At 35.1% G+C, this 16,482-nt stretch overlaps 1 protein-coding gene across 1 annotated transcript in view; it reads left to right on the forward strand.

Moving 5' to 3' along the window:
• The first annotated feature begins 2,960 nt into the window (after positions 1-2,960).
• The window catches only part of LOC123539980 (solute carrier organic anion transporter family member 2B1-like), a 28,496-nt gene continuing 14,974 nt past the window's right edge, over positions 2,961-16,482 (forward strand). Inside the window, exon 1 of the mRNA XM_053526742.1 lies at positions 2,961-3,187. Within this exon, the coding sequence (XP_053382717.1) occupies positions 3,174-3,187 (14 nt within the window). The 5' untranslated portion in view covers positions 2,961-3,173. The remainder of the gene's footprint in view (positions 3,188-16,482) is intronic.

The raw sequence follows: 16,482 nt of genomic DNA on the forward strand, positions 1-16,482 counted from the left end.
GACGAATAAAGTTCTTTGTTAAATCGAAAATAAAAAATGCTGTCTTGTTGTTTATCATCTCATTTACCATGGATCATTATACTTATGCTTGGATATTTAACACACTCAGGCTGACACTCTTGTGGTTCAGTTCCTAAACCACTGAATTTTTAACCGTGGTAAATCAGATGATAACGATGCAAAGGTGTTGATTATTTTCTAACTGAATCATCTGTATGTTCCAGGATTTACATAGTGTATCATTAATATTATTAAAAGTGTTCAAATTTGGCTCAAAAAAGGCATTTTACTTGTTTTGAAACTTTAGATGTTGTAAATTATTATTGTTAAGTTATGAACTTTTAATTTTTATTCACATATTTTACTCCGAATCATGATAATTAAAATGCAAGAAAGCATGAGTTTCCTTGTTATCTTTTCATTTCATATTTGTGAATGACTTAAGGTCCTACAGGTGGTTAGTCAGAGTTGGACATATGTTTGGAAGTGAACTTACACACTTGTAATCCTCAGAGCTTGGTAATATTCTTTATTAGCAGAGAGTATTTTATGCTGACTTAGATTTTGTAGTTGCTTAAAAACAACAGATTTTTTAAACAAATCAGTATTCTAGAAATACTAAAGACTTAAACACTACTCTTGAATGGGACCCGCCCGCTTAGCTCAGTAGGTAGAGCGTCGGTCTACGGATCACGGGGTCGTGAGTTCGATCCTCGGGCTGGTCTCCGTGACTATTTGATAAACGACATTGTGTCTGAAAACATTAGTCCTCCACCTCTGATTCATGTGGGGAAGTTGGCAGTTACTTGCGTAGAACAGGTTTGTACTGGTACAGAATCCAGGAGCACTGGTTAGCCTTCACTGCCCGCCGTTACATGACTGAAATACTGTTGAAAAACGGCGTTAAACCCAAAACAAAAACTCTTGAATGGGAAAAAAAGAACGAAAAATAGCGCAAAAGTTTTGGAAAAAAATACATGCCTCAATAGTTGTGTTGTCCCCTTATTTTCTTTCATGGTTGTGCAAGCAAGATAATATTCTATGCTAATTCTCGCCGCTAAGTGGTTAAGATGGCTGAAATCGAATAATTTGTCTCTCACCAATGTTTGTTCCGGCCTCGCTTTGGGCTAAGTCATCCAGCTGGCTTACAGGAGGCTGGTGGTTCTACCAAAGTGCCTTCCTGTGATGCAATAATCCTCCACCATCAAAAACTGAAAACCATGGCCTATAACTGTATGCGTTACAATAAATCCAACAAAAATACACAAAAATATTTTAGTAGTTACAAAAATATCTGCAAATGGAATTTTTTGCAGGAGCCTAATCACTGTTAAATGTAACGGTGGGTGCGAAAATTGTGTTTAAATCAAAGGGAATTAGCATTGATTATCTAAAGAGAGGTAATATCGAAATTAAATGGAAATTGCCACAAATCATGATACAGTTCTGGTAGCAATATGACTGTATAACGAGACCTACTGTTTAGTCTTCCAATAGAACAAGAACTGCGATCGACTGCATTAAGTATATATGAAGATCCATCCTACCCAGGCTGGCATCCATGCCAACAGCTTGTCGATGCATTTTCACTTGATTTCTGATATAATATGATGGATTTGCTTCTAACTTTAAAAAATAGTTGTTCCCGTCATGACATAAGGACTCTCACTGTCGCATCACTATTTCATGAATTATGCCCCCTTAAAATTCCAGGTTACAGTTTTGATGCATTTCACATTACCTGTTATATTACTAAATGGGTTTGAATCAGACTTAAAACAGTTTTCCAGTACGTATAATTACCAACATCATATAACACAAGGACCATGACTCATGCACCAATATTTCATGAGTTGTGCCCCTTCTTACAGGCACTTTCACGCTTTCTGTTTGTACTGCGTTTGAATCGGACTTGAAACAATTTTTCAGTACGTATCATCACCAACATCATAACACAAGAGTCATATTTCTTGCACCAATATGTCCTGAATTACGTTCCTTTTTACATGTTAAAATTTTGATACATTTTCACGCTATCTCTGTTGTTGCTGAGGGAATGGATCATTGCTTTCATCACATGACACAAGGTCCATTGGTGCTGAAGAAAACACGAACACTCCTCGTGCGATGCGTAAAATTTTTGGTTCATGTTCTGGTACACTTTCTATACTTAACTGAATATTTCACATCACTCGCATCATATATGGACAAGGTCATGCGTAATGGTTTTCTTTTCCACGATGGGCGAAGATTGGTGGCACCCATACTCCCATATTCTTTATTTGTGTGAGGTTATTTTGACAATTCAGACACTTCGTACATGAAATGTTATTTCTCGGTTGGAGTATAAAACATAAAATAACTCCAGCGATAACCCAGTTTCTTATAACAACCGGAAAATGCCGAGATCGCTTACGGGGGATACATAAGCAAACGGAAAATGCCGAGATCCAGCATACGTGAATTGAAAAAAAAACAACAACAGGCATGATTAAAACTCGAGCAAAAAATGTTTGCACGTGAAATATTCAAAATAGATTCATAAAATCGGCTTTAAAATTTGGGGATCTCAAATACTTGCAATCAAACTAAAACATATAGAACACTACTTTTACCATAAGGTAGAAAGAACTCTTTATCAGAATTGCACATTCTCCCATTATGGTCAAATTTTCTCAGCCAGTCCAGCGAAAGTTCAAGCATACAGCCGTATCTATCAAGATGCCTAAAGCATACATTGTGTGTGGTGTGTGGTGTGTGTGTGTGTGTGTGTGTGTTTAATTCGTACGAAAGAATGAAGATGTTAAAAAGTAGGACTATTCGCTTTTGCACCACTGCATCCAGTAACTTCATGACTCAATTATAATAATTATGTTGACAGATTGTTCATTTCGTACATCTCATCAGCCCATTCATCACATAACAACAGTCATTTGCAGCTACATTATTCTGACAGTCGATGCGGAATGAATTACGGTCACTCTACCGACGCGTCAACGTAACATGTTTTACGTTCACCTTAAATGGCGACCCGTTTACGTAGTATCTTATCACGATCCTAACTAATTTATTTGTTATCTTACATTATGCAGATAGTTGTTGAATAAAGTTGTACAAGTATAACAGTTCGTATCAGCAAAAAAAAGGACGTATTTCTTGGATTTAACACCAGAATGGCGGAATCACGGTAAAATACATTCATGTTTATATTATTTTTTTTTGTATAAAAGAAAAACGACAAGCGAATTAAATTTGTTTAAATCTTCAAACTGAAAACAGAGTTTCGTTAATGCACACGTAAAATTAATAACTACATTATAGTACATCCTATTATATTTAACAATGATCCTTTGTTAAAATGTTACTTATATGCAAAGGTTACACATAATTATTTACCCGACATAAGCTTCGAAAGTAGAAAGCATGTGTCTTTACATTGATTATAATAAAAAATGTACAAGAAAATACTAAGAACATGAGTAGGACGCACCATGCAGACTATGATACAGCCTTCGTATTACAAGGTTGATCCTCGTGCGAGTCGAACGTCCCATTTGAACACATGCGTCATTTCTCCGCCTTTTCTTATTCACGTGAGGAAGTCGTTCTTTTTCGAACAAGTTGCCAATGGTTTTGATGAAATATAAAAACTTTGGGTAGCAGAATCCACCGTCTTCAGAATGACGGTTAATTCATACGCGACTAGTTATACCCACGAGCAACATGTCGAGCCAACCAGCTGTCTAAAGGACTGGGAGTTGCACGTGACACCCTGTCTCATTAAGGCAAACATTTATGCCAAATAAAAAGTTACAATATAAGTTATTTATAGTAACAACAAAGGGAAGTAAATTTTTAAAAAAACCTAAGTCCGAGCAAAAATCAATACCAGTAGAGATGGGTCAAAATACACCTCAAAATTGGATGTAACAGTCATGCATATTGTACTACAGAAAAGTGGTCTTGATTTTTCCCTACGACCAGTAATATAAAGTTACAATATAAGCTATTTATAGTAACAACAAAGGGAAGAATTCTAGGTGTTTGCACGTGACACTCCGTCTCATGATGGTGAACAATTGTGCCAAGTTACAGCAAAATCCCTCCATCCATGAAAAAGAAATGATCCGGACAGTCATTCTTGTATCTAACCTTTGAAGTCTAAGTGTGACCTTGACCTTAGACCGAGAGTTCTGGTTCTTGCACATGACACTCCGTCACATGGTTGTGAACATTTGCGCCAAGTTACAACAAAATCCGTCCATGCATGAAGAAGAAATGCTCCGGACAAAGTCATTATTGAATTTAACCTTTTGACTTCCAAGTGTGACCTTGACCTTTGAGATAGGAACTTGCGGTTTGCGTATGACACTCCGTCCCACTGAGATTAACATTCATGCCAGATATAAACGAGATTGCTCCATGCATGTCAAAGTTATAGTCCGGACAAACTAATCCGGACGGACGGACGCACGCACGCACATACACCGAACAGCCATTTGGACAACTATGTGCGGGCTCGACAAAAAGGTAGTTAAAGAAAACGCAATGGTCTGGTGATAACTCTGTCTATGAAACCATGGACCGTGAGCCCGATTCCCCGCTCCTGGGACTAAAAATATGATAAAAGGCCCGGGTATTGGTGCTTTACACGTGACACGCTTAAAAAACAGGAGGCTTCTGGAACCAGAGCGTCTTCTGTATCTTGCACTATCCTCCCACTAAAATTACTAACAGTCTTTTGGAGAAGCCGCCCATATCGGGTTACCAATGGAGTCTTGTCAATAAATATAAATGAAATATGATTCAGTGTGTAAAAGGCAGTATTAAACTACATAGTAGTATACAGTAGTAGTCAGTAACGTCTAATGTGTTAGTTACGCAGTAATATGTTTATGCAAAATAAAACTACGACTTTAATCTTATTTTCGATTTTGCTTTTTGTGTAAGATACAGGCATGTCATTTTAACACTGGCCAATCAACCATACAAAAAAAGTACTTTACAAATACAACGACAGCCCTGTGTGCCCTTAATAACCATTTTTACCGGTTGCGACTACGAATACGGACAAACATTTATTGTACTTATTCGTACCACTGAAATTATTTTTTATGCATTTCAATTTGCATAAGTTTACATGATAATTATGCAGGTATATTCACGTGAAAAACTCTTAACTTTTGTTTTGTTTATAAAGTTTGTTGAGTACAGATTTCTACATACATAACTGAATAGGCCTACATCTGTTTTTGTTACCCATGTTCTGTTTTCCAAAATCTTTTGAAAGTGTACGTCAGTATTAACAAATATATTATTGTTAATGATTAACTGAATCAAGCTGTGACAAATTGAAATGAGCCACACCGCGCAGTCTGGTCAGGATCCATGCTGTTCGTTAACGCATTCTCTAATTGAAAAAATAGGGGTTGAAAGCGAGCAGCATGGATCCTGACCAGACTGCGCGGATACGGATGCGCAGTCTGGTCTGGATCCATGCTGGTCGCAAATGCACTATGTTGGTTTTCTCATGGTGTGGCTCAAATTTTGTTTCAACTTCCATCCCACACTAATCACACGCAAGAAAGTTCAATAACGCTAGATACGACATATATATACTTTATTATACTTGATATAATAATTGTCGCGTCAGGTTCTGTACCGGGGTAAAACAAAGTAGGTTATAAACAACGTGTGAACTTAAAATGGCCTTTCACATACTTGTACTATGTCAAAACACATGCTAATGGCTCGGACGATGACCGTTGTCAAACATGAACAGTATAATTATATAGTGTTTTCTTGTAAGCACACCTTACTGTTGAGAAAAAATTTAGACGGCCAATACACTTTACAAGCTGGTACACATATAAAATTATGGGCTTTGACCTTCTTGAACCTTTCTTCTACACCAGTTAAATCGTAAACTTGTTCGGTAATTGTAGAGAACAACAAAGAAATAAAGAAGCACTACCCCTTAAAGGTCCAATACTAAGGAAAGTGAACATTTTACTTTCTTTCAAAAAGCACAGAAACTATTTCATTTTATTGGAAAATGAAAGTTGGTATGTAGAAATTCGAAATAAATCGCAGTATATGTACAATTATTGTTCTATGAAGTATGAAGAAAGTTAAAAAGACCTGGGGGGTCATTCTGTCGATTCATTGAAAATTCAACATAATACACATACATTTCTTTGAGTTCCAAAGACCTTCTGTAAATTTTGACCTGCCAATCTTCATTATTTAGTGTCTTGCAGAAGTCTATGCACTGGCTATGAAAAAAATTGCCAACTCACTTTCCCTTAGTAATGGACCTTTAAAGCAAGAACAGAAACAAGAACAAAACAGTGACACAACCAAATAAAGATTTAAAAAAAATATGATATAAACCTCGAACTCTTCAAGATGAGCTATTGTGATCTGTCCGTGTCCGTCGTACGTCGTCGTGCGTCATTCATTGTCAACAATGTTACTGTTTACATTCTGGAGGTTTCAATTTTAAAGGTCCATTACTAAGGGAAAGTGAGTTGGCAATTTTTTTCATAGCCAGTGCATAGACTTCTGCAAGACACTAAATAATGAAGATTGGCAGGTCAAAATTTACAGAAGGTCTTTGGAACTCAAAGAAATGTATGTGTATTATGTTGAATTTTCAATGAATCGACAGAATGACCCCCCCCCCAGGTCTTTTTAACTTTCTTCATACTTCATAGAAAAATAATTGTACATATACTGCGATTTATTTCGAATTTCTACATACCAACTTTCATTTTCCAATAAAATGAAATAGTTTCTGTGCTTTTTAAAAGAAAGTAAAATGTTCACTTTCCTTAGTATTGGATCTTTAACCCAATCTTAATAGAATTCTGTTATAATGTGTCCATCTGGAGCTTGAAATTGAGATGTATGGATCAAAACTAGGTCACAAGAACAAATGAACATATGATAGAAAAAACATCTTAATAATCTAGAGGTCACATTTTCTACTCGAGCTTCATAAAAACTTTCCCAGAGTATTTACTTTTATAAGATCTAGGTCAGCCTTTTTAATTGAGATAAAAAAAGAACCCTGATCACTAGACCAAATCATAGGAAACGTTGTTAACAATCTAGAGGTCACATTTTCTACTTGACTTACTTAAAACTCTGCTGAAATGTTTGTCTTTATTATATTATTATTATTATACCAGATTTATATAGCGCCCTTTTCATGATCAATTTCACGTTCAAAGGCGCTTTACATAGTTCAAATGCAGCCACACAGGGCGCATAATTCATCCTCTAGCAGTACAGACACAGAGCGATCTGACCAGAGGGACATAGTGAGACAAAACCCCCACGACAGAGAGATCAGAAATCAGATACAGGCTTGTCCGGCTAACTTAGCCTAGCTCGTTGCGAATAGACAGCCTAGTTCTTTATGAAATCGATGTCAAGTTATGATGGGTATTTGAGGTCAAAAACTTGAGTACTAAGTAAAATCATAGAAAATCCTTGTTAATACTTAAAAGGCCACATTTCCTACCTGATCTTCATGAGCCTTGGTCAGAATGTTTGTCCATTAACAAAAAAACTGTGTCAACTAAGGTTAAAGACAACCAATACCGGTAGGTCAATTCATTGAAAAATCTTGTTTACACATCTGACTTTAGACTTTACACCTGATTTTCATAAAATGTTGCCATAATGTCTATGAAATATAGATGGAGTAAGAAACTCTTTCAACTAGGGGAAAAAAGGTCACTAGGTCAAATCATTGAGCATTCTACATGATTTGCATAGAACTGAGGGCCAGTTTTAATGAAATCTAGGTCAAGTCTGATAATAGTTTGTCTAGGACAGGAACTAGGTCAGGTGAGCGATACAGGATATCCCTCGTCCTATTGTTTAATAAAGTTTGTCAAGTGGTACTTAAATACTGTTCAATATCTTTAAATTTATAACCAATTTATTAAAAAATGAACTGTGATGGCAGTTTAAGCCTATTTCATAGTCCGATTCAAAAAAAAAAAAAAAAAAGAAAAAAAACAGCCTTAGTAATACATAAAATTAAGCCACTGTAGTCTAGAATAGTCTGGGTGCGACCGCATTTTTTTCATTTCCTGTTCAGCTTGCACGACCGTAGATCTATTTACGACTTGATTATAACAAACAAAAAACTATCGAACACCGAAATCATGACATAAAATCTATAGTGATTTCACTGTATATCAATTTAACCCAAAATAGGAATGTGCGTTATCCATCAACGTGAACAATTAACGTCACACCTACCGTTAACGTATAATTGCCCCAAACGGCAATAAAAATAACGTGTTTATTCCAATTATATATGCATTTATTTTGGTATATATTGAAACAAATAAGTATGATGCATTACACAAAGGTCATCGTTTTTGAAAGATGTAAATTCTACTTTATAATTGAATTGCAAGTTCAAGGTTCCCTTATATATAGCAAACTGTTATTTTGTTTCTATATGTATACGTTAATGAATTACAATATAAATATTTGAGCAATGCATAAGGAAACTCAATTTTATACACCAACACATTAGTGAAATAGTCTAACATTTCTTTAAAATAATTTTACATAACAGTCTTCTTGTCGAGAAAATAGTCTAAACTTGTTTTGGGGAAAAAAATTCAAACCCGTCTAGCAATAGTCTAAACATATCTGGAAAAAAGTCAGTCAGAACAGCTTAGTTTTTATTGAATATACTCTTAATTTTTCTGTAAAATAGTTTACCTTGTATAGAAAATAGTCACAAAACAGCCTAACTTATTTCGAAAATGGGCTAAACTTGTCTGGAAAACGGTTTAACTTGTCAGAAAAATAGTCTAAGCATGTCTGGAAAATAGTCTAAACTTGTGGAAAAATAGTTAAAACTTTTCTTGAAAATAGTACAAACTTCCTTCTGTCTGCATTAATTTATAGTTTTTCATGTCTAGAAAATTCTCACGAAAAGTGTCACAAAATTATCTTACCCGTCTGGAAAAAAATATAAACGTGTATATCTGGAAAATAGTCTACACTGGTCTGGAAAGTAGTCTCACACTATAATATCACCTATCTTGAAAATAGTCTAACTTGTCTGGAAATTAATCTAAATTTGTCTGGAAAAACAGTCTAAACTTTTCTGGAAAATAATCTAAACTTTTCTGGAAAATAGTCTTAACTTGTCTGTCTTGAAAATAGTCTAAACTTGTCTGGAAAATAGTCTGAACTTGCCTGTCTTGAAATTAGTCATGTCTAGAAAATAGTCTAAACTTGTCTGGAAAATAATATTTTCCTGAACATAGTCTTAACTTGTCTGGAAAATAGTCTAAACTTGTCTGGAAAGATAATCTAAACTTGTCTGGAACGTAGTCTCATGAAATAACCTCACTTGTAGTTAAGCGTTGGAATTCCTTTGTTGTCCAAACGGGTTGCAATACCGTTGAAGTAAAAATCGTATGCAAACGGACGCTTTGATACCGATTTCACCTTTTTGCCGTTTTGAAGACTGATGAATATATTTATTAGTCCCCTACTGGTTGAAAACCAGTTTCGGGGACTATAGGAATGCACTTTTCCGTCATTCCGTCCGTCCGTCTGTCCGTCCGTCTGTCTGTCCGTCTGTCCGTCCGTCCGCAATTTCGTGTCCGGTCCATAACTCTGTCATCCATGAAGGGATTTTAATATTACTTGGCACAAATGTTCCCCATGATGAGACGACGTGTCATGCGCAAAACCCGGACCCCTAGCTCAAAGGTCAAGGTCACAATTGGAGGTCAAAGGTCAACAGGGCTTTTTTGCTGTCCGGTCCACAACTCTCCCATCCTTGAAGGGATTTTAGTATTACTTGGCACAAATGTTCCCCATGATGAGATGATGTGTCATGCGCAAATCCCGGACCCCTAGCTCAAAGGTCAAGGTCACAATTGGAGGTCAAAGGTCAACAGGGCTTTTAATATTACTTGGCACAAATGTACCTCATAATAAGACGATGTGTCGTGCACAACTTTCAGACCCCTAGCTCAGAGGTCAAGGTCACACTTAGCAGTCAAATGTTAACATAGCATGAGCTATGTTTCGTGTCCGGTCCATAACTCTGACATTCATTAAGGGATTTTAATATCACTTAGCACAAGTGTTCCCCATGATGAGACGACGTGTCATGCGCAAATCCCTGACCCCTAGCTCAAAGGTCAAGGTCACAATTGGGGGTCAAAAGTCAACAGAGTTTTTTTCCTGTCCCGTCCATAACTCTGCCATCAATGAAGGGATTTTAATATTACTTTGCACAAATGTTCCCCATGATGAGACAACATGTAATGCGCAAAACCCAGACCCTTAGCTCAAAGGTCAAGGTCACAACTGGAGGTCAAAGGCCAATAAGATTTTTTCCCTGTCCGATCCAGAACTCTGTCATCCATCAAGGGATTACAATATTACTTGGCATAAATGTTTCCCATGATGAGACGACGTGTCATGCGCAACACCCAGTACCCTAGCTTAAAGGTCAAGGTCACACTTTGAGATCAAAGGTCAAGAGGATTTTTTTTCTGTACGGTCTATAACTTTGTCATGCAAAGCAGGATTTAGATATCAGTTGGCACAAATATTCCACTGGATGAGACAACATGTCATGCGCAAGAACCAGGTCTCAAGGTCTAAGGTCAAGGTTATTTTTAGAGGTCAAAGGTCAAATTCAAGAATGACTTTGTACGGATCATTTCTTCTTCATGCATGGAGGGATTTTGATGTAACTTGGACCAAATGTTCACCACCATGAGGCACCCTTGTTTTTAGAATTACGTCCCTTTGTTTTACTATAAATAGATTTTATTGTAACTTTTTTATCACTGGCGGTAGAGAAAAATCGAGACCACTATTCTGTGGTACAGCATGCATGTTACATCCAATTTTTAGGTGCATTTTGACCTATCTCTACCTGGTAAAGAGTTTCTTGTGGACTTATATTATATAGTTTTTTTTTGTTTTTTTTTTTAAGATTAATTTCCCTTTGTTGTTACTATAAATAACTTACATGATAACATTTTTATAATCAGCCAAAAAAAATCAATATGAAAACAACTGTAGGTTTTTACATATATAAATTTTAATCCAAGTGTTTTGTTATAACATATTGTATATATAGTACAATATTGTTTATACATCATTGACAGATATCAGTTCATTATGTTATACTGCAGTAGAGAAAATTAGGTGCCTTCCAGTAGGGGACTTTGTATTGCACGGCAATACTTCATTCACTTGTTTTAAATGAATGGCAACATATTGATTTTGAATATGATGAAGTGCCTAATTTTTCTCAAAATCTTTTTTGCTGACACACAGTCTATTATTCTGTTAAATGTAAGTGTTGTTGTTTTATATTTCGTACAATATTGGCAACTACTTATTCAATATTTATTAACATTTTTTATTTTAAGTACGCGTGTGATAGTGTGCTTACTAGTATTCATATTAAGTTATTTTCCTTTTACTTTCTTTTTAACAGGACGTTTCAAAATATCCAGAATAAAAGTGGAGTCCTTTTGATATATTTCTTATAGACATTTTACCAAAAACTGAAAACACGACGACGCAGATTTCCCGAAATAGACTTTTCTGAATAAAAGTGAAATTGTCTTTGTCTTATGATGTATTATTAGGATTTTTTTTGCTGAAGCTTTTACAAAAATAACGCCAACGCCCACATTTTCGACCCATCTTGTAACCTTCGTCTTATGAACAAATAATTAACCATGCCCTAATTGGTATAACATATATTTATCATCATAACACCTTAATACCTTGGCACATGAGTGAGTGCTTAGGACAGTATATTTCGTCTATACAGATTTAGTAAGGTCTATAAGGCGAAATTATTTTATTTAAATATAAGTTTTGCGCATATCTCTTTTACCTAACTTTGTTTTTCAATGAAATATTGACTATATCGTTGAAATAAAATTGACTGTTCATTGTTTCAAAGCTATGAAAATGTCATTTTCTCAATGTTATGAATTATAAAAACTACGAATTTTCTTTAAAAAAATGTACAATAAAGATATAGATGTAAATAAACGCCTAGACGAATATAAAGATACACGTTCTTACGTACCAAAATGTAAAAGAAACGTAGAAATCTCGTTGAACTGTTAACAAAAATAATCAGCATAGCTACTATACTGTGGCATTGAACACGCGATGATGCACGGGTAAAATTGAAAATTTTTGTTTCAATCCATAAAATAAAAAGTAAATTTGTTTGTTATAGTGTAAGATTGAAATGAGCCGCGCCATGAGAAAACCCACATAGTGGGTTTACGACCAGCACGGATCCAGACCAGCCTGCGCATCCGCGCAGTCTGGTCAGGATCCATGCTGTTCGCTAACGGCTTCTCTAATTGCTATAGGTTTTGAAAGCGAACAGCGAGGATCCTGACCAGACTGCGCGGATGCGCAGGCTGGTCTGGATCCATGCTGGTCGCAAACCCACTGTGTTGGTTTTCTCATGGCGCGGCTCAAATATCTTTCACTCGTGAACACTAATTTAAAGTAATTTTACATATTCACTAATAACTGCGCTGTTCGTGAAAATATTGCATCTGGTGCTCACTCGGTGAAAGCTGTTTGGATCGTATACTAAAACAAATAATGAGCCTACTTTCTGTATTTTCGAGAAAAAAAGTGACAAAAATGGAGGGCAGTGGCCCTAATTTTTAGACAGTATATATTTTACTTTTAATCTCTTTGGAAAAGCTATGTCACGAAATGTCCGCTCTTAACCACATTTTTTTTTGTCCGCAAAAAAACTTAACTGAAAAAATGTCGACTAGTCACGTTCAAACAGAATGTCGTGATTTCGTTACGTCAGCAATTCAAGACCGATTACATGTATTTTTAGCACAGAGAAATTATACATTTTATATAAATAATATAGATCTAGGATCATTCGGTATGTTGTTATCTTTTACACCTCGACGACTTCTTCACAAAAAAAAATAATAGAAAAAAAAGAAAGAAAAAAACAAATAATAAAACAATGAAAACTTGACTGTTTGTCAATTTTTATTTTAAGTTTGCTATTCAACAAAAAAATCAACATTTGCAAAATTTTCCCTGCGTGTTTTAATTGTTTTCGCATGTTAGATATCAAAGACGCTGATGACTGTGAAATTCCTTATTATCACAAATATCTACATGTACGAAGACCTGATAATTTTATTAGCACATCTGTATTCGAGGGCTGGCAAGAATTTATGAGAAATCAACATAAATTGTTGGCCATCTTTAGTATGTTTTATTGGTTATACCAACATTTAATAGGAACTACTTTAATATGTCTACATTTGGATAGTAAACTTAAAGTACATTTTTAAGTATACGTGTTCAGTTCTCACGTGTCCGTTTGAAACGTCATTTTGATAGGCCCAGTTTTTCACTAGACATCACATGGTTTTTCTGATTAAAAGATGACAAAAACACTAATAACTACGAAAAATGCTGAAATTATTAACTGTTCAAATGTATTTTAAACAGTATCGAAATAAAGGTTCGGGTTTCTAATTCTAAAGACTATCTAAATATCCGTAACTGCATTTTGGCGCGATTTGTTTAAGTTTTGAATTTATGTTTTAGAATTAGTGGATCTCATGATCACTGTTCGATTCCCGGGCAGGGCGTTTGTTCTCCGTGACGATTTGTTAAAAGACATTGTGTCTGAAATCATTCGTCCTCCACCAGATAATTCATGCGGGGAAGTTGACAGTTACTTGCGGAGAACAGGTTTGTACTGGTACAGAATCCAGGAACACTGGTTAGGTTAACAGTCCACCGTTACATGACTGAAATACTGTTGAAAAACGGCGTTAAACCCAAAACAAACAAACAAACATGATCACTGTAAATATTTCAAAACGTTGGGGAGATATTTTCGCGAAAAAAAAACACCAAACAACTTGATGTGCATTTTCTTTTTAATTCAGCTATAGGATCGTTGTAACGCAGTAACTCGTATATAGTCATCTCTCAACCAGTAGTTAGTAAAATTCTATTTGGATAGTTTATGATAATAATATGTATATTTTGAGAGAAAGAAAACCGATTATTTTAAATTAGTTTCGGGATTTGCATTTCACGAAGAGAAATTACATTCTTATGAACTTTACCTATCTATTATGTCTCATAGATTTCGAATTTCACATTAACTAATGGTATTCCAAATGTTAAATACAAAGTTGCAATTATTTAAATTTACAATAAAATGTTGGCAGGTCGTTTTTAGCACGGATTTGACTATACGTGCCAACTCGGTATAGTTTGAACGACCCTCGTCTTGGAGTGTTCCATGTCCGTATGTACGTATAACCATGGTTACAGCGACGCTGTAAGGACACTCCGAAAACTTCTGAATATTTGATTAAAAACGGCATTATCCATTCAGTTGTGATGTTTCAATTGAGATACAATAATAAGAAGTGTGTTCAGTTTAATGTATTTGGACATTTAAATCCAAATTAATTCGAATTTTTCATAGGCTATTATGTAAATCAATACAGTATCAAACACGTACTTAATTTGCATCGATGGATTCTTTTTACCTAAGTGTTTATAGCTGGACCAACATCATCTTCCTTGCGACCATTGTAAAAATATAGATCAAGTTAGAGTAAAAATATGTCGGTGATAACGACTGTGAATAATTTTAAAGGAAAAGTAACATGGGGGTATAGCAAAGTGTGAATTTTAATGTCTTCTTGTCTTATCTTAGACCAAAACTAGGGCGATAGAACATGTTTAAGCGCACGAGAACTGTATGAAAATAGATTGGATTTTTTTTGTTTAAATAAAATGTTGTTGTTTTTTTTAATGCCAGAAACCTACTTTTGTTTTAAGTATACAAAATAGGACATAATGAAAATTGTTGATTTTGACGATCTTACATCACTGGACAAGGATTCCATCGAATTATTCAGGTAAACTGTTTCGTTTTTTATATGAAGTGACGTTGAGACATCAGCATGTGTAGGCAAACGTGCAGTATTTTCCTAATTTCCTATACTCAACAACAAGCGTACGCAAAACGCAAAAAAAAATCAAGCATGTTCAAGGTCACAAGAGAAAAGTAGGGTTCATGTATCTTCTAAGAGAGATTTCTCTGGTCACATTTGTATACTGTAAAATCACATCAAAGCACACTGCTGTGACCTGGAAGTACTACTCATACTAAAATTGAGCTTCACTTCACCAAATACAACATACTCTCCCGTTTTTCCTACCAAAGTGTCAAAAATACATCCACAATGCAATTTAAACAGAAACAAGCTTTAATTTAGACTCTGTTGCCATGCCAAGTGAAAAATTAGTGTTCAAATACCTGGCAGCTATTACGCGATGGCTCCCACGCTGGTTCCTTTACTTTAGTTAGACCTTCAAATTCCTTGTTACACTAGACTCTTCCACGCGTTAGATACTATATATTAACGACAGGTCAGTGAAACAGACTATTTGTTACACCTAATCTAAACATGTATGGTAATAATACCTTTACATTTGGGCTTTACAAATATAATAGAAGATATTGGAAGAAACCAAGTATGTGGAAATTTGTAGAATTGTTGAATTCAAACAATAACGTGATTTTAAACAAGTTAGCCACATTCCTGTTCCATGCTTTTAAAATAAGAAATTCTAGTATGAATATAACATTGTAACTGTAACTGACGATATAGTTCATCCTCTGCTTATGCTTATATTTATATAAATGTATGTTTCTATTGTTGTTTTTGCTTGATACTGTTATTATTGTGTATTATTGTATATATTTAGCTTGATATAATTGACCTTTTGTTTGTATGTATAACATGTATGGAAGAGGAACGTAAGTTCAATTCCAAAGTTACTAAATAAATTATCTGTTCTGTTCTGTTCTGTTCAAATATAATAGTATGTGTACGATAACATCAAGTAAAATTTTGATGAAAGAATCAGTCATCATACATGGGTCGTTACTATACTCCATCAGGTTTATAATATTAAAAATAAAATCTGTAAAAAGATCATTTTGAAGCAAAGAATGCAACCAAGAAGAATAATAGCAGTCTCAGTTTTGATTGAGTCTTTTCATGAGAGGTAATGAAATATGCAACATCTCTCACGCCCCCTAGCACCGGCTTAAGCGGAACTCTATTACACATTCCATGATCCCAAAGGACCAGAAAATATAGCAACACTGATTTAAATATTTTTCAAACTACTACCTTGAAGGCAGTGTTCTTAGTGCAAGGTAAAGATAGAGATAAATGCATATAAATTCACTCAAAGTGAAATACCTGTCTGTGTTGCGTTTTGTAAGGTGTCCATTTTCCGACAGTCTGTAGCCGCAATTGAACCCTTTCAACATGAATTTGAATAGATTTATAGTCAAAGCTCTTGTTTTGTCAAAAATAACCAAACTGATTTTGTACTATCCTCACGTGCACTAAT

This window comes from Mercenaria mercenaria, chromosome 16, assembly GCF_021730395.1.
Source record: "Mercenaria mercenaria strain notata chromosome 16, MADL_Memer_1, whole genome shotgun sequence".
NCBI lineage: Eukaryota > Metazoa > Mollusca > Bivalvia > Venerida > Veneridae > Mercenaria > Mercenaria mercenaria.